Source organism: Phyllobates terribilis, unplaced genomic scaffold (assembly GCF_046119375.1).
Source record: "Phyllobates terribilis strain yellow unplaced genomic scaffold, ASM4611937v1 Scaffold_5__5_contigs__length_657084704, whole genome shotgun sequence".
In the NCBI taxonomy this organism is placed as follows: domain Eukaryota; kingdom Metazoa; phylum Chordata; class Amphibia; order Anura; family Dendrobatidae; genus Phyllobates; species Phyllobates terribilis.
Genome location: NW_027362765.1, coordinates 347,881,619 through 347,901,409, shown reverse-complemented (window position 1 = coordinate 347,901,409; position 19,791 = coordinate 347,881,619). Strand labels below are relative to the sequence as shown.

General features: G+C 55.1%; 1 protein-coding gene across 1 annotated transcript in view; it reads left to right on the top strand.

The window, feature by feature from the left end:
• The window catches only part of ENO4 (enolase 4), a 62,189-nt gene that overhangs the window by 17,536 nt on the left and 24,862 nt on the right, over positions 1 to 19,791 (top strand). The window contains exons 4-7 of the mRNA XM_073681267.1: positions 28 to 164; positions 6,212 to 6,381; positions 9,703 to 9,831; positions 14,358 to 14,426. Coding sequence (XP_073537368.1) covers positions 28 to 164; positions 6,212 to 6,381; positions 9,703 to 9,831; positions 14,358 to 14,426 — 505 coding nt within the window. The remainder of the gene's footprint in view (positions 1 to 27; positions 165 to 6,211; positions 6,382 to 9,702; positions 9,832 to 14,357; positions 14,427 to 19,791) is intronic.

Here is a 19,791-nt window from a genome sequence, read left to right as displayed (position 1 = left end):
TCTCATCGCTCCATCTGTTTCGATTAGTGATTATTTTAGGGTGAAGAAACAAGAAGAGAAGCAGAGGAGGGATGATGCGAGTGAGAGTCCTCCGTCCCCTACAGCATCTCTCCCATCCCCCGCACCATCACCGCCGTCCAGCAAGAAGAAGGCAAGTGGTAAAGGTGAGAGCGCCAAACCTGTCACATGACAAGCTGCTGCCCAGTGATTGGCTCTCACATTTCCAGTGATGACTGTTTTACCCCTTACTTGCCGTGGCTAAGAATAACTGAGCCGCCCTCCCTGACGGGGTGGTGACCGGCAAGGGGTCGGGGGACTTCTATATACACCAGGCAGGATAGATCTCCTCCAGGACACGATGGGCAGAGGGTACCTTGGTGTGGACCTTGGTGTGGACCTCGCTGTGACCTTGGTGTGGACCTCACTGTGGACCTTGCTGTGGACCTTGGTGTGGACCTCGCTGTGACCTTAGTGTGGACCTTGCTGTGGACCTTGGTGTGGACCTTGCTGTGATCTTAGTGTGGACCTTGCTGTGGATCTTGGTGTGGACCTTGCTGTGGACCTTGGTGTGGACCTCACTGTGGACCTTGCTGTGGACCTTGGTGTGGACCTCGCTGTGACCTTAGTGTGGACCTTGCTGTGGACCTTGGTGTGGACCTTGCTGTGATCTTAGTGTGGACCTTGCTGTGGATCTTGGTGTGGAACTTGCTGTGAACCTTGGTGTGGACCTCACTGTGACCTTAGTGTGGACCTTGCTGTGGACCTCGCTGTGGACCTTGCTGTGGACCTTGGTGTGGACCTCACTGTGGACCTTGGTGTGGACCTCCCTGTGACCTTAGTGTGGACCTTGCTGTGGACCTCGGTGTGGACCTCACTGTGGACCTTGGTGTGGACCTCACTGTGGACCTTGATGTGGACCTTGCTGTGGACCTTGCTGTGACCTTAGTGTGGACCTCACTGTGGACCTTGGTGTGGACCTCACTGTGGACCTTGCTGTGACCTTAGTGTGGACCTCACTGATGACCTTGCTGTGACCTTGGTGTGGACCTCGCTGTGGACCTTGGTGTGGACCTCACTGTGGACCTTGATGTGGACCTTGCTGTGGACCTTGCTGTGACCTTAGTGTGGACCTCACTGTGGACCTTGGTGTGGAACTCACTGTGGACCTTGCTGTGACCTTAGTGTGGACCTCACTGTGGACCTTGCTGTGACCTTGGTGTGGACCTCGCTGTGGACCTTGGTGTGGACCTCACTGTGGACCTTGGTGTGGACCTCACTGTGGACCTCACTGTGGACCTTGCTGTGGACCTCACTGTGGACCTCACTGTGGACCTTGCTGTGGACCTTGGTGTGGACCTCACTGTGGACCTTGGTGTGGACCTCACTGTGGACCTTGCTGTGACCTTAGTGTGGACCTCACTGTGGACCTTGGTGTGGACCTCACTGTGGACCTTGGTGTGGACCTCACTGTGGACCTTGCTGTGACCTTGGTGTGGACCTCACTGTGGACCTTGCTGTGGACCTCACTGTGGACCTCACTGTGGACCTTGGTGTGGACCTCACTGTGGACCTCACTGTGGACCTTGCTGTGGACCTCACTGTGGACCTCACTGTGGACCTTGGTGTGGACCTCACTGTGGACCTCACTGTGGACCTTGCTGTGGACCTCACTGTGGACCTCACTGTGGACCTTGCTGTGGACCTTGCTGTGGACCTCACTGTGGACCTCACTGTGGACCTTGCTGTGGACCTTGGTGTGGACCTCATTGTGGACCTTGGTGTGGACCTCACTGTGGACCTTGGTGTGGACCTTGCTGTGGACCTCACTGTGGACCTCACTGTGGACCTTGGTGTGGACCTTGGTGTGGACCTCATTGTGGACCTTGGTGTGGACCTCACTGTGGACCTTGGTGTGGACCTTGCTGTGGACCTCACTGTGGACCTTGGTGTGGACCTCACTGTGGACCTTGCTGTGGACCTTGCTGTGGACCTTGGTGTGGACCTCACTGTGGACCTTGGTGTGGACCTTGCTGTGGACCTTGGTGTGGACCTCACTGTGGACCTTGGTGTGGACCTTGCTGTGGACCTCACTGTGGACCTTGGTGTGGACCTCACTGTGGACCTTGCTGTGGACCTTGCTGTGGACCTCACTGTGGACCTTGGTGTGGACCTCACTGTGGACCTTGGTGTGGACCTCACTGTGGACCTTGGTGTGGACCTCACTGTGGACCTTGGTGTGGACCTCACTGTGGACCTCACTATGGACCTTGCTGTGGACCTTGCTGTGGACCTTGCTGTGGACCTCACTGTGGACCTCACTGTGGACCTCACTGTGGACCTTGCTGTGGACCTCATTGTGGACCTTGGTGTGGACCTCACTGTGGACCTTGCTGTGGACCTCACTGTGGACCTTGGTGTGGACCTCACTGTGGACCTTGCTGTGGACCTTGGTGTGGACCTCACTGTGGACCTTGGTGTGGACCTTGCTGTGGACCTCACTGTGGACCTTGGTGTGGACCTCACTGTGGACCTTGGTGTGGACCTCACTGTGGACCTTGCTGTGGACCTTGGTGTGGACCTCACTGTGGACCTTGGTGTAGACCTCGCTGTGGACCTCACTGTGGACCTTGGTGTGGACCTTGGTGTGGACCTCGCTGTGACCTTGGTGTGGACCTCACTGTGGACCTTGCTGTGGACCTTGGTGTGGACCTCGCTGTGACCTTAGTGTGGACCTTGCTGTGGACCTTGGTGTGGACCTTGCTGTGATCTTAGTGTGGACCTTGCTGTGGATCTTGGTGTGGACCTTGCTGTGGACCTTGGTGTGGACCTCACTGTGGACCTTGCTGTGGACCTTGGTGTGGACCTCGCTGTGACCTTAGTGTGGACCTTGCTGTGGACCTTGGTGTGGACCTTGCTGTGATCTTAGTGTGGACCTTGCTGTGGATCTTGGTGTGGAACTTGCTGTGAACCTTGGTGTGGACCTCACTGTGACCTTAGTGTGGACCTTGCTGTGGACCTCGCTGTGGACCTTGCTGTGGACCTTGGTGTGGACCTCACTGTGGACCTTGGTGTGGACCTCCCTGTGACCTTAGTGTGGACCTTGCTGTGGACCTCGGTGTGGACCTCACTGTGGACCTTGGTGTGGACCTCACTGTGGACCTTGATGTGGACCTTGCTGTGGACCTTGCTGTGACCTTAGTGTGGACCTCACTGTGGACCTTGGTGTGGACCTCACTGTGGACCTTGCTGTGACCTTAGTGTGGACCTCACTGATGACCTTGCTGTGACCTTGGTGTGGACCTCGCTGTGGACCTTGGTGTGGACCTCACTGTGGACCTTGATGTGGACCTTGCTGTGACCTTAGTGTGGACCTCACTGTGGACCTTGGTGTGGAACTCACTGTGGACCTTGCTGTGACCTTAGTGTGGACCTCACTGTGGACCTTGCTGTGACCTTGGTGTGGACCTCGCTGTGGACCTTGGTGTGGACCTCACTGTGGACCTTGGTGTGGACCTTGCTGTGGACCTCACTGTGGACCTCACTGTGGACCTTGCTGTGGACCTTGGTGTGGACCTCACTGTGGACCTTGGTGTGGACCTCACTGTGGACCTTGCTGTGACCTTAGTGTGGACCTCACTGTGGACCTTGGTGTGGACCTCACTGTGGACCTTGGTGTGGACCTCACTGTGGACCTTGCTGTGACCCCTCACTGTGGACCTTGCTGTGACCTTGGTGTGGACCTCACTGTGGACCTTGCTGTGGACCTCACTGTGGACCTCACTGTGGACCTTGGTGTGGACCTCACTGTGGACCTCACTGTGGACCTTGCTGTGGACCTCACTGTGGACCTCACTGTGGACCTCACTGTGGACCTTGGTGTGGACCTCACTGTGGACCTCACTGTGGACCTTGCTGTGGACCTCACTGTGGACCTCACTGTGGACCTTGCTGTGGACCTTGCTGTGGACCTCACTGTGGACCTCACTGTGGACCTTGCTGTGGACCTTGGTGTGGACCTCATTGTGGACCTTGGTGTGGACCTCACTGTGGACCTTGGTGTGGACCTTGCTGTGGACCTCACTGTGGACCTTGGTGTGGACCTCACTGTGGACCTTGCTGTGGACCTTGCTGTGGACCTTGGTGTGGACCTCACTGTGGACCTTGGTGTGGACCTTGCTGTGGACCTCACTGTGGACCTTGGTGTGGACCTCACTGTGGACCTTGCTGTGGACCTTGCTGTGGACCTCACTGTGGACCTTGGTGTGGACCTCACTGTGGACCTTGGTGTGGACCTCACTGTGGACCTTGGTGTGGACCTCACTGTGGACCTTGGTGTGGACCTCACTGTGGACCTCACTGTGGACCTTGCTGTGGACCTTGCTGTGGACCTTGCTGTGGACCTCACTGTGGACCTCACTGTGGACCTCACTGTGGACCTCATTGTGGACCTTGGTGTGGACCTCACTGTGGACCTTGGTGTGGACCTTGCTGTGGACCTCACTGTGGACCTTGGTGTGGACCTCACTGTGGACCTTGCTGTGGACCTTGGTGTGGACCTCACTGTGGACCTTGGTGTGGACCTTGCTGTGGACCTCACTGTGGACCTTGGTGTGGACCTCACTGTGGACCTTGGTGTGGACCTCACTGTGGACCTTGCTGTGGACCTTGGTGTGGACCTCACTGTGGACCTTGGTGTAGACCTCGCTGTGGACCTCACTGTGGACCTTGGTGTGGACCTCACTGTGGACCTTGCTGTGGACCTTGGTGTGGACCTCACTGTGGACCTTGCTGTGGACCTCACTGTGGACCTCACTGTGGACCTTGCTGTGGACCTTGCTGTGGACCTCACTGTGGACCTCACTGTGGACCTTGCTGTGGACCTTGGTGTGGACCTCATTGTGGACCTTGGTGTGGACCTCACTGTGGACCTTGGTGTGGACCTTGCTGTGGACCTCACTGTGGACCTTGGTGTGGACCTCACTGTGGACCTTGTTGTGGACCTTGCTGTGGACCTTGGTGTGGACCTCACTGTGGACCTTGGTGTGGACCTTGCTGTGGACCTCACTGTGGACCTTGGTGTGGACCTCACTGTGGACCTTGCTGTGGACCTTGCTGTGGACCTCACTGTGGACCTTGGTGTGGACCTCACTGTGGACCTTGGTGTGGACCTCACTGTGGACCTTGGTGTGGACCTCACTGTGGACCTTGGTGTGGACCTCACTGTGGACCTCACTGTGGACCTTGCTGTGGACCTTGCTGTGGACCTTGCTGTGGACCTCACTGTGGACCTCACTGTGGACCTTGCTGTGGACCTCATTGTGGACCTTGGTGTGGACCTCACTGTGGACCTTGGTGTGGACCTTGCTGTGGACCTCACTGTGGACCTTGGTGTGGACCTCACTGTGGACCTTGCTGTGGACCTTGGTGTGGACCTCACTGTGGACCTTGGTGTGGACCTTGCTGTGGACCTCACTGTGGACCTTGGTGTGGACCTCACTGTGGACCTTGGTGTGGACCTCACTGTGGACCTTGCTGTGGACCTTGGTGTGGACCTCACTGTGGACCTTGGTGTAGACCTCGCTGTGGACCTCACTGTGGACCTTGGTGTGGACCTCACTGTGGACCTTGCTGTGGACCTTGGTGTGGACCTCACTGTGGACCTTGCTGTGGACCTCACTGTGGACCTTGGTGTGGACCTCACTGTGGACCTTGGTGTGGACCTCACTGTGGACCTTGCTGTGGACCCTGGTGTTTGCTGTTTTCGGCCTGACGGCTGTGGGCCGCTCCTTCCCCCGGGGGGTTCTCTGTGGCCCTCAGTCAGGTGCTGGGCTCATTCCTTACTGGTTTACATGGAGGAAGCTGCAGCGGGGTAACACTCGAGTGGTTGGAGGACACCAGCTGTATAGTCAGCGACAGTAAAGGCAGTGTGTCCGCAGAGAATGACGGTTCAGACCCTGCACAGGCGCCCGGGGCAGACAAGCAGCTCAGTGCAGCTGCACATCCACCACTGCCCTTCTCTGGCTCTAGGAAGGCAGAGCTGTCAATCAAAGAAGGGGGCGGAGGAAACCATGGCAGCGGCCCTTTCATGGCTCGCTGGTGGAGCAGGGGTCCATGTCTGTGCCTGGGTGGAAAGACTGGCCTGGTAGAAGAGACAGAAGCCCGCGCCTGTGAGCGGCCAGCTTTCTCTAATTCTATTATTAACTCTTTGTAGGGAAAAAGGCCCCCGCAGCAGAGAAGCCCCTCCCCCCAGCGGAGCAGCAGGAACCGCCCACCAGGGGCGACCTCGCCATAGCCGCAGTGTCTCTGGCTGTAGCGAAGAGCAGCGCTGCCCTCCAGGATCTGCCGCTGTACTCACACATCGCAGCGCTAAAGCAGCAGCCGGTACTGGCCTCATTTACATAACTCCGCCCCTCGTATAATCATAGTGTGCCCCGCCCCTCATATAATCATAGTGTGCCCCGCCCCTCGTATAATCATAGTGTGCCCCGCCCCTCGTATAATCATAGTGTGCCCCGCCCCTCGTATAATCCTAGTGTGCCCCGCCCCTCGTATAATCATAGTGTGGCCCGCCCCTCGTATAATCATAGTGTGCCCCGCCCCCTCGTATAATCCTAGTGTGCCCCGCCCCCTCGTATAATCATAGTGTGCCCCGCCCCCTCGTATAATCATAGTGTGCCCCGCCCCTCGTATAATCATAGTGTGCCCCGCCCCTCGTATAATCATAGTGTGCCCCGCCCCCTCGTATAATCATAGTGTACCCCGCCCCCTCGTATAATCCTAGTGTGCCCCGCCCCCTCGTATAATCCTAGTGTGCCCCGCCCCCTCGTATAATCATAGTGTGCCCCGCCCCTCGTATAATCATAGTGTGCCCCGCCCCCGCATATAATCATAGTGTGCCCCGCCCCTCGTATAATCATAGTGTGCCCCGCCCCCTCGTATAATCATAGTGTGCCCCGCCCCTCGTATAATCATAGTGTGCCCCGCCCCTCGTATAATCATAGTGTGCCCCGCCCCCTCGTATAATCCTAGTGTGCCCCGCCCCCTCGTATAATCATAGTGTGCCCCGCCCCTCGTATAATCCTAGTGTGCCCCGCCCCCTCGTATAATCATAGTGTGCCCCGCCCCTCGTATAATCATAGTGTGCCCCGCCCCCTCGTATAATCATAGTGTGCCCCCCCTCATATAATCATAGTGTGCCCCGCCCCCTCGTATAATCATAGTGTGCCCCGCCCCCTCGTATAATCATAGTGTGCTCCGCCCCTCGTATAATCATAGTGTGCCCCGCCCCCTCGTATAATTATATACTGACCCGCCCCCGCGTATAATCATAATATGCCCCGCCCCTTGTATAATCATAGTGTGCCCCGCCCCTGCGTATAATCATAGTGTGCCCCGCCCCTCGTATAATCATAGTGTGCCCCGCCCCTCGTATAATCATAGTGTACCCCACCCCCTCGTATAATCATAGTGTGCCCCGCCCCCTCGTATAATCATAGTGTGCCCCCCCTCATATAATCATAGTGTGCCCCGCCCCTCGTATAATCATAGTGTGCCCCGCCCCCTCGTATAATCATAGTGTGCCCCGCCCCTCATATAATCCTAGTGTGCCCCGCCCCCTCGTATAATCATAGTGTGCCCCGCCCCTCGTATAATCATAGTGTGCCCCCCCTCATATAATCATAGTGTGCCCCGCCCCTCGTATAATCATAGTGTGCCCCGCCCCCTCGTATAATCATAGTGTGCCCCGCCCCTCGTATAATCATAGTGTGCCCCGCCCCCTCGTATAATCATAGTGTGCCCCCCCTCATATAATCATAGTGTGCCCCGCCCCTCGTATAATCATAGTGTGCCCCGCCCCCTCGTATAATCATAGTGTGCCCCGCCCCTCATATAATCCTAGTGTGCCCCGCCCCCTCGTATAATCATAGTGTGCCCCGCCCCTCGTATAATCCTAGTGTGCCCCGCCCCCTCGTATAATCATAGTGTGCCCCGCCCCTCGTATAATCATAGTGTGCCCCGCCCCCTCGTATAATCATAGTGTGCCCCCCCTCATATAATCATAGTGTGCCCCGCCCCTCGTATAATCATAGTGTGCCCCGCCCCCTCGTATAATCATAGTGTGCCCCGCCCCCTCGTATAATCATAGTGTGCCCCGCCCCCTCATATAATCATAGTGTGCCCCGCCCCTCGTATAATCATAGTGTACCCCACCCCCTCATATAATCATAGTGTGCCCCGCCCCTCGTATAATCATAGTGTGCCCCGCCCCCTCGTATAATCATAGTGTGCCCCGCCCCTCATATAATCCTAGTGTGCCCCGCCCCCTCGTATAATCATAGTGTGCCCCGCCCCCTCGTATAATCATAGTGTGCCCCGCCCCTCGTATAATCATAGTGTGCCCCGCCCCCTCGTATAATCATAGTGTGCCCCCCTCATATAATCATAGTGTGCCCCGCCCCCTCGTATAATCATAGTGTGCCCCGCCCCCTCGTATAATCATAGTGTGCTCCGCCCCTCGTATAATCATAGTGTGCCCCGCCCCCTCGTATAATTATATACTGACCCGCCCCCGCGTATAATCATAATATGCCCCGCCCCTTGTATAATCATAGTGTGCCCCGCCCCTGCGTATAATCATAGTGTGCCCCGCCCCTCGTATAATCATAGTGTGCCCCGCCCCTCGTATAATCATAGTGTGCCCCGCCCCTCGTATAATCATAGTGTACCCCACCCCCTCGTATAATCATAGTGTGCCCCGCCCCTCGTATAATCATAGTGTGCCCCGCCCCTCGTATAATCATAGTGTGCCCCGCCCCCTCGTATAATCATAGTGTGCCCCCCCTCATATAATCATAGTGTGCCCCGCCCCCTCGTATAATCATAGTGTGCCCCGCCCCCTCGTATAATCATAGTGTGCCCCGCCCCCTCGTATAATCATAGTGTGCCCCCCCTCATATAATCATAGTGTGCCCCGCCCCTCGTATAATCATAGTGTGCCCCGCCCCCTCGTATAATCATAGTGTGCCCCCCCTCATATAATCATAGTGTGCCCCGCCCCTCGTATAATCCTAGTGTGCCCCGCCCCCTCGTATAATCATAGTGTGCCCCGCCCCCTCGTATAATCATAGTGTGCCCCGCCCCTCGTATAATCATAGTGTGCCCCGCCCCCTCGTATAATCATAGTGTGCCCCCCTCATATAATCATAGTGTGCCCCGCCCCCTCGTATAATCATAGTGTGCCCCGCCCCCTCGTATAATCATAGTGTGCTCCGCCCCTCGTATAATCATAGTGTGCCCCGCCCCCTCGTATAATTATATACTGACCCGCCCCCGCGTATAATCATAATATGCCCCGCCCCTTGTATAATCATAGTGTGCCCCGCCCCTGCGTATAATCATAGTGTGCCCCGCCCCTCGTATAATCATAGTGTGCCCCGCCCCTCGTATAATCATAGTGTGCCCCGCCCCTCGTATAATCATAGTGTACCCCACCCCCTCGTATAATCATAGTGTGCCCCGCCCCTCGTATAATCATAGTGTGCCCCGCCCCCTCGTATAATCATAGTGTGCCCCGCCCCCTTGTATAATCATAGTGTGCCCCGCCCCCTCGTATAATCATAGTGTGCCCCGCCCCCTCGTATAATCATAGTGTGCCCCGCCCCCTTGTATAATCATAGTGTGCTTTTCTCCTCTGATCTTCAGCCGCCTGCAGTGACGGTGCCTCCGACGCCGCTGATCTCACTGCTGAGCTGCGCAAAGTCCTCCCCCGGGAAACTCAACCTCATGAAAGAAGTCCTGGTGGTCCCACCGCCGGGAACTGCAATGGCGCAGGTGAGGGACAGCCTCCCCCCGACAGTCAGCCTCCCCCCAACATACAGCCTCCCCCAACACACAGCCTCCCCCCGACACACAGCCTCCTCCCGACAGTTAGCCTCCCCGACATACAGCCTCCCCCCAACACACAGCCTCCCCCCAACATACAGCCTTCCCCCAACACACAGCCTCCCCAACACACGGCCTCTCCCCGACACACAGCCTCCCCCGACACTCAGCCTCCCCGACATACAGCCTTCCCCGACACACAGCCTCCCCCCAACATACAGCCTCCCCCCAACACACATCCTCCCCCCGACACACAGCCTCCCCAACACACGGCCTCCCCCCGACACACAGCCTCCTCCCGACAGTTAGCCTCCCCGACATACAGCCTCCCCCCAACACACAGCCTCCTCCCGACAGTTAGCCTCCCCGACAGTCAGCCTCCCCCCAACATACAGCCTCCCCCAACACACAGCCTCCCCCCGACACACAGCCTCCTCCCGACAGTTAGCCTCCCCGACATACAGCCTCCCCCCAACACACAGCCTCCCCCCAACATACAGCCTTCCCCCAACACACAGCCTCCCCAACACACGGCCTCCCCCCGACACACAGCCTCCCCCGACACTCAGCCTCCCCGACATACAGCCTTCCCCAACACAAAGCCTCCCCCCAACATACAGCCTCCCCCCAACACACAGCCTCCCCCCGACACACAGCCTCCCCAACACACGGCCTCCCCCCGACACACAGCCTCCTCCCGACAGTTAGCCTCCCCGACATACAGCCTCCCCCAACACACAGCCTCCCCCCAACATACAGCCTTCCCCCAACACACAGCCTCCCCAACACACGGCCTCCCCCCGACACACAGCCTCCCCCGACACTCAGCCTCCCCGACATACAGCCTTCCCCGACACACAGCCTCCCCCCAACATACAACCTCCCCCCAACACACAGCCTCCCCCGACACACAACCTTCCCCCGTCATACAACCTCCCCTCGACACACAGCCTCCCCCCGACACACAGCCTGCCCCCGACAGTCAGCCTCCCCGACATACAGCCTCCCCCCGACACACAGCCTCCCCCCGACACACAGCCTCCACCCAACAGTCAGCCTCCCCGACATACAGCCTCCCCCCGTCATAGAGCCGGCCCCCGACATACAGCCTCCCCCCGACACACAGCCTCCCCTCGACAGTCAGCCTCCCCGACATACAGCCTCCCCCCGACACACAGCCTCCCCCTGACACACAGCCTCTCCCCAACAGTCAGCCTCCCCGACATACAGCCTCCCCCCGTCATACAGCCTGCCCCCGACATACAGCCTCCACCCGACACACAGCCTCCCCCCGACAGTCAGCCTCCCCGACATACAGCCTCCCCCCAACACACAGCCTCCCCCCGACACACAGCCTCCCCCGACAGTTAGCCTCCCCGACAGTCAGCCTCCCCCCGACATACAGCCTTCCCCCAACACACAGCCTCCCCAACACACGGCCTCCCCCCGTCACACAGCCTCCCCTGACAGTCAGCCTCCCCGACATACAGCCTTCCCCGACACACAGCCTCCCCCCGACATACAGCCTCCCCCCAACACACAACCTTCCCCCGACACACAACCTTCCCCCGACACACAACCTTCCCCCGACACACAGCCTCCCCCCGACATACAACCTCCCCCAACACACAGCCTCCCCCGACACACAGCCTTCCCCCGACACACAGCCTCCCCCCGACATACAACCTCCCCCCAACACACAGCCTCCCCCGACACACAGCCTTCCCCCGACATACAACCTCCCCCCAACACATAGCCTCCCCCCGACACACAACCTTCCCCCGACACACAGCCTCCCCCCGACATACAACCTCCCCCCAACACACAGCCTCCCCCGACACACAGCCTTCCCCCGACATACAACCTCCCCCCAACACACAGCCTCCCCCCGACATACAACCTCCCCCCAACACACAGCCTCCCCAGGACACACAACCTTCCCCCGACACACAGCCTCCCCCCGACATACAACCTCCCCCCAGCACACAGCCTCCCCCGACACACAGCCTTCCCCCGACATACAACCTCCCCCCAACACACAGCCTCCCCCCGACACACAACCTCCCCCCAACACACAGCCTCCCCCGACACACAGCCTTCCCCCGACATACAACCTCCCCCCAACACACAGCCTCCCCCGACACACAGCCTCCCCCCGACATACAGCCTCCCCCCAACACACAACCTTCCCCCGACACACAACCTTCCCCCGACACACAACCTTCCCCCGACACACAGCCTCCCCCCGACATACAACCTCCCCCCAACACACAGCCTCCCCCGACACACAACCTTCCCCCGACACACAGCCTACCCCCGACATACAACCTCCCCCCAACACACAGCCTCCCCCAACACACAGCCTTCCCCCGACATACAACCTCCCCCCAACACACAGCCTCCCCCCGACACACAACCTTCCCCCGACACACAGCCTCCCCCCGACATACAGCCTCCCCTCGACACACAACCTTCCCCCGACATACAGCCTCCCCCCGACACACAGCCTCCCCCCGACACACAGCCTCCCCTCGACACACAGCCTCCCCCCGACATACAGCCTCCCCCCGACATACAGCCTCCCCTCGACACACAGCCTCCCCCGACACACGGCCTCCCCCGACATACAGCCCCCCCCCCCCCCCCCCCTCGACACACAGCCTTATCTTCCCCGATGTAGTGGCCAGCTGACTCTGGGGACCATGTACAGGGGGGGTGGCGTTACACTGGATGTAGAGATTACATAGCAGCTGTCACATCTGTGGAGAACGGGCCCTGTCTCTGATCCTCAGACCCATCTCTCATGCCCCTGTCTCTGATCCTCAGCCTCGTCTCTGATCCTCGGCCTTGTCTCTGATCCTCAGCCTCGTCTCTGATCCTCGGCCCCCGTCTCTGATCCTCAGCCCCATCTCTCATGCTCTTGTCTCTGATCCTCAGCCCCATCTCTCATGCCCCTGTCTCTGATCCTCAGCCTCGTCTCTGATCCTCAGCCCCATCTCTCATGCCCCTGTCTCTGATCCTCAGCCCCCATCTCTGATCCTCAGCTCCATCTCTCATGCTCCTGTCTCTGATCCTCAGCCTCGTCTCTCATGCTCCTGTCTCTGATCCTCAGCCTCGTCTCTGATCCTCAGCCCCCTTCTCTGATCCTCAGCCTCATCTCTCATCCTCGGCCCCTGTCTCTGATCCTCAGCCTCGTCTCTGATCCTCGGCCCCTGTCTCTGATCTTCAGCCTCGTCTCTGATCCTCGGCCCCTGTCTCTGATCCTCAGCCTCGTCTCTGATCCTCAGCCCCCTTCTCTGATCCTCGGCCCCCTTCTCTGATCCTCGGCCCCCGTCTCTGATCCTCGGCCCCCTTCTCTGATCCTCAGCCCCATCTCTCATGCCCCTGTCTCTGATCCTCAGCCTTGTCTCTGATCCTCAGCCCCCTTCTCTGATCCTCGGCCCCCGTCTCTGATCCTCGGCCCCCTTCTCTGATCCTCGGTCCCCTTCTCTGATCCTCGGCCCCCGTCTCTGATCCTCAGCCCCATCTCTCATGCCCCTGTCTCTGATCCTCAGCCTTGTCTCTGATCCTTGGCCCCCTTCTCTGATCCTCGGCCCCCTTCTCTGATCCTCGGCCCCCTTCTCTGATCCTCAGCCCCCGTCTCTGATCCTCGGCCCCCTTCTCTGATCCTCGGCCCCAGTCTCTGATCCTAGGCCCCCGTCTCTGATCCTCGGCCCCCTTCTCTGATCCTCAGCCCCATCTCTCATGCCCCTGTCTCTGATCCTCAGCCTTGTCTCTGATCCTCAGCCCCCTTCTCTGATCCTCGGCCCCCTTCTCTGATCCTCGGCCCCCTTCTCTGATCCTCAGCCCCATCTCTCATGCCCCTGTCTCTGATCCTCAGCCTTGCCTCTGATCCTCAGACACCTTCTCTGATCCTCGGCCCCCTTCTCTGATCCTCGGCCCCCGTCTCTGATCCTCGGTCCCCCGTGTCTGATCCTCGGCCCCCGTCTCTGATCCTCAGCCCCATTTCTCATGCCCCTGTCTCTGATCCTCGGCCTCTTCTCTGATCCTCGTCTCTTCTCTGATCCTCGGCCCCCGTCTCTGATCCTCAGCCCCATCTCTCATGCCCCTGTCTCTGATCCTCAGCCTTGCCTCTGATCCTCGGCCCCCGTCTCTGATCCTCGGCCCCCTTCTCTGATCCTCGGCCCCCGTCTCTGATCCTCGGCCCCCTTCTCTGATCCTCGGCCCCCGTCTCTGATCCTCGGTCCCCCGTGTCTGATCCTCGGCCCCCGTCTCTGATCCTCAGCCCCATTTCTCATGCCCCTGTCTCTGATCCTCGGCCTCTTCTCTGATCCTCGTCTCTTCTCTGATCCTCGGCCTTGTCTCTGATCCTCGGCCTCGTCTCTGATCCTCGGCCCCCGTCTCTGAGCCCCGGCCCCTGTCTTCGATCCTTGGTCTCTGCGGCTGCATGGTCCTTACCTGTCTCTTTCTTCTAGAGTTTGGACCTGGTTTCATCTCTCCAGACACAGATACTGAAGCAAATGGAGGCACAGAGTAAGAGCGGAGTAAGTGTAAACCTCTATACATTGCCTCCGCTGTGTACGGGCTGTACAGGACTGTTCAGAATACTAGCCGTCCAGTATGACTGACCAGATTAATCACTGGTATATATTATATTTGGTTGGTGCAGTAGATTGTAAGGAAACCCCCAGACTCCGCATTCATCATCTGCAGGTTTCTGACTCTGTGTATGTGAATAATTAATTGTACGGGGATGTGTTCAATATAATAGCAGTGTGGATTTCAATCAGTGCGGTCAATCATTCTGTGAAGAAACAGCTGTGAGTCCGGTGGCCCTTATATAGGGGTGAAGCAGCACATGTTGTACCTGCATTTCTCCTTGAAAGCCTGAGAAATCCTGACATTGTTCAGAAGAACAGCGTAGGTTGATTATAAAGTTGATTGTAGAGGATAAAACTTATAAAGAAGTGCAGACAATGATCGGCTGTTCAGCTAAAATGATCTCCAATGCTTCATAATGGAAACCAAAACCAGAGAGACGAGGAAGAAAACGGAAGACTACCATCCAAATGGATGGAAGAATAGCCAGAATGGCAAAGGCTCAGCCAATGATCAGCTCCAGGAGGATCACAGACAGTCTCCAGTTACCTGTGAGGACTGTGACAGTGAGAAGACGCCTGTGTGAAGCTAATCTCTTACCAAGAAGTCCCCGCAAAGTCCCACTGTTACAAAAAAAGACATGTACTAAAGCGGATACAATCTGCCAAAGAACAGATCAACCGGCCTAAAGAGAAACGGAGAAACATTTTGTGGACGGATGAAAGTAAAAGTGTTCTTTTTGGGTGGAAGGGCTGCAGACAGTTCATCAGACGACCCCCAAACTCTGCATTCAGCCACAGTACACCCTGCAGACAGTGAAGCATGGTGGAAGCATCATGATATGGGCACGTTTCTCTTACTATGGTGCTGGACCTATTTACCGCATACCAGGGATCATGGACCAGTTTGCAGATATTAATATATTTGAAGAGGTCATGTTGTCTTACGCTGAAGAGGAGATGCCCATGAAATGGGTGTTTCACCAAGACAGCGACCCTAAACACACCAGAAAACGAGCAAAATCTTGGTTCCAGTCCAACAAAATTGAGGTTATGGAGCGACCAGCCCAATCCCCGGACCTTAATCCGATAGATCACTTGTGGGGTGAGATCAAAAATGCTGTTTCTGAGGCAAAGCCAACAAATGCCAAAAAATTGTGGGATGTAGTGAAAGCCTACTGGGCTGGAATAACAACTGACAGGGGCCAGAAGATGGTTGACTCTATGCAACGTAGATGTGAAGCAGCTCTAAAAAACTGTGGGCAACATCTAAATATTAGGTCACTGATTCCCAGGAATGCTGATTCCTCAAAAAAAAAGAGACAAATGCCGACACTGCTGTTTATTAGAACAGAACAATGGTGATTTTTTGTGACTTTCTGTAAAGTAGTAAAAAGACCTAAATAAACTGGAGCAGTGGGCAGTAACTAACAGAATGGTTTATAACAGGGAAAAATGCAAAGTACTACATCTGGGCAATAAAAATGAAAAAAGCATATACAGAATGGGAGGAATAGAGCTAAGCAACAGTACATGTGAAAAAGACTTAGGTATACTAATAGATCATAGACTAAACATGAGTCAACAGTGTGATGCAGCAGCAAAAAAGGCAAATACAATTCTGGGATGTATTAACAGAAGCATACAGTCTAGATCACGTGAAGTCATTATCGGTCTTTACTCCTCTTTGGTCAGACCTCATCTGGATACTGTGTACAGTTTTGGGCACCACATTTTAAAAAAGACATCGACAAACTGGAGCAAGTTCAGAGAAGAGCGACCAGAATGGTGACTGGTCTGCAAACCATGTCCTATGAGGAACGGTTGCAGGATTTGGGAATGTTTAGCTTGCAAAAAAGAAGACTGAGAGGAGACTTAATAGCTGTCTACAAATATGTCAAGGGCTGTCACATTGTAGAAGGATCATCTTTATTCTCATTTGCACAAGGAAAGACTAGAAGCAATGGGATGAAACTGAATGGGAGGAGACACAGATTAGATATTAGAAAAAACTTTTTGACAGTTAGGGTGATTAATGAGTGGAACAGGCGGCCACGAGAGGTGGTGAGTTCCCCTTCAATGGACGTCTTCAAACAGAGGCTGGACAGACATCTGTCTGAGATGATCTAGTGAATCCTGCTTTGAGCAGGGGGTTGGACCAGATGACCCAGGAGGTCCCTTCCAACTCTACCATTCTATGATTCTATGATTCTATGATTCTATGATCTACATTTCTCTTCATGTTCTGAATTAGAAAACAGCGAGCGACGTCCCCGATGCTGGAAATAACAACTAGGAGCAAAACTCTGTGATAACTCGTGTTTGTGAACAGACTGCTATTATTTTGAACACTACTGTATATAGCACCTGTCTTGTATACTCGCCTCTGCTGTATACGGCTGTATATAGTACCTGTCCTGTATACTCTCCTCTGCTGTATACGGCTGTATATAGCACCTGTCTTGTATACTCGCCTCTGCTGTATACGGCTGTATATAGCACCTGTCCTGTATACTCGCCTCTGCTGTATACGGGCTGTATATAGCACCTGTCTTGTATACTCTCCTCTGCTTTATATTGCTGTATATAGTACCTGTCCTGTATACTCGCCTCTGCTGTATACGGCTGTATATAGTACCTGTCCTGTATACTCGCCTCTGCTGTATACGGGCTGTATATAGCACCTGTCTTGTATACTCTCCTCTGCTTTATATTGCTGTATATAGTACCTGTCCTGTATACTCGCCTCTGCTGTATACGGCTGTATATAGTACCTGTCCTGTATACTCTCCTCTGCTGTATACGGCTGTATATAGCACCTGTCCTGTATACTCGCCTCTGCTGTATACGGCTGTATATAGCACCTGTCTTGTATACTCGCCTCTGCTGTATACGGCTGTATATAGCACCTGTCCTGTATACTTGCCTCTGCTGTATACGGCTGTATATAGTACCTGTCCTGTATACTCGCCTCTGCTGTATACGGCTGTATATAGCACCTGTCCTGTATACTCGCCTCTGCTGTATACGGCTGTATATAGGACCTCTCTTGTATACTCGCCTCTGCTGTATACGGCTGTATATAGCACCTCTCTTGTATACTCGCCTCTGCTGTATACGGCTGTATATAGCACCTGTCTTGTATACTCTCCTCTGCTTTATATTGCTGTATATAGCACCTGTCTTGTATACTAGCCTCTGCTGTATACGGCTGTATATAGCACCTGTCCTGTATACTCGCCTCTGCTGTATACGGCTGTATATAGTACCTGTCCTGTATACTCTCCTCTGCTGTATACGGCTGTATATAGCACCTGTCCTGTATACTCGCCTCTGCTGTATACGGCTGTATATAGCACCTCTCTTGTATACTCGCCTCTGCTGTATACGGCTGTATATAGCACCTCTCTTGTATACTCGCCTCTGCTGTATACGGCTGTATATAGCACCTGTCTTGTATACTCTCCTCTGCTTTATATTGCTGTATATAGCACCTGTCTTGTATACTAGCCTCTGCTGTATACGGCTGTATATAGCACCTGTCCTGTATACTCGCCTCTGCTGTATACGGCTGTATATAGTACCTGTCCTGTATACTCTCCTCTGCTGTATACGGCTGTATATAGCACCTGTCCTGTATACTCGCCTCTGCTGTATACGGCTGTATATAGCACCTGTCTTGTATACTCGCCTCTGCTGTATACGGCTGTATATAGCACCTGTCCTGTATACTCGCCTCTGCTGTATACGGGCTGTATATAGCACCTGTCCTGTATACTCGCCTCTGCTGTATACGGCTGTATATAGCACCTGTCTTGTATACTCGCCTCTGCTGTATACGGCTGTATATAGCACCTGTCCTGTATACTCGCCTCTGCTGTATACGGGCTGTATATAGCACCTGTCCTGTATACTCTCCTCTGCTGTATACGGCTGTATATAGCACCTGTCCTGTATATTCGTCTCTGCTGTATACGGGCTGTATATTGCACCTGTCTTGTATACTCGCCTCTGCTGTATACGGCTGTATATAGCACCTGTCCTGTATACTCGCCTCTGCTGTATACGGGCTGTATATAGCACCTGTCCTGTATACTCTCCTCTGCTGTATACGGCTGTATATAGTACCTGTCCTGTATACTCTCCTCTGCTGTATACGGGCTGTATATAGCACCTGTCTTGTATACTCGCCTCTGCTGTATACGGGCTGTATATAGCACCTGTCTTGTATACTCGCCTCTGCTGTATACGGGCTGTATATAGCACCTGTCTTGTATACTCGCCTCTGCTGTGTACGGGCTGTATATAGGACCCTTCCTGTATACTCACCTCTGCTGTATACGGCTGTATATAGGACCCTTCCTGTATACTCACCTCTGCTGTATACGGCTGTATATAGGACCCTGCCTGTATACTCACCTCTGCTGTATACGGCTGTATATAGGACCCTGCCTGTATACTCACCTCTGCTGTATACGGCTATATATAGGACCCTGCCTGTATACTCGCCTCTGCTGTATACGGGCTGTATATAGGACCCTGCCTGTATACTCACCTCTGCTGTATACGGCTGTATATAGGACCCTTCCTGTATACTCGCCTCTGCTGTATACGGCTGTATATAGGACCCTTCCTGTATACTCACCTCTGCTGTATACGGCTGTATATAGGACCCTTCCTATATACTCACCTCTGCTGTATACGGCTGTATATAGCACCTGTCTTGTATACTCGCCTCTGCTGTATACGGGCTGTATATAGTACCTGTCCTGTATACTCTCCTCTGCTGTATACGGGCTGTATATAGCACCTGTCTTGTATACTCGCCTCTGCTGTATACGGGCTGTATATAGCACCTGTCCTGTATACTCGCCTCTGCTGTATACGGGCTGTATATAGGACCCTTCCTGTATACTCACCTCTGCTGTATACGGCTGTATATAGGACCCTTCCTGTATACTCACCTCTGCTGTATACGGCTGTATATAGGACCCTGCCTGTATACTCACCTCTGCTGTATACGGCTGTATATAGGACCCTGCCTGTATACTCGCCTCTGCTGTATACGGGCTGTATATAGGACCCTGCCTGTATACTCACCTCTGCTGTATACGGCTGTATATAGGACCCTGCCTGTATACTCGCCCCTGCTGTATACGGGCTGTATATAGGACCCTGCCTGTATACTCACCTCTGCTGTATACGGCTGTATATAGGACCCTGCCTGTATACTCACCTCTGCTGTATACGGCTGTATATAGGACCCTGCCTGTATACTCGCCTCTGCTGTATACGGGCTGTATATAGGACC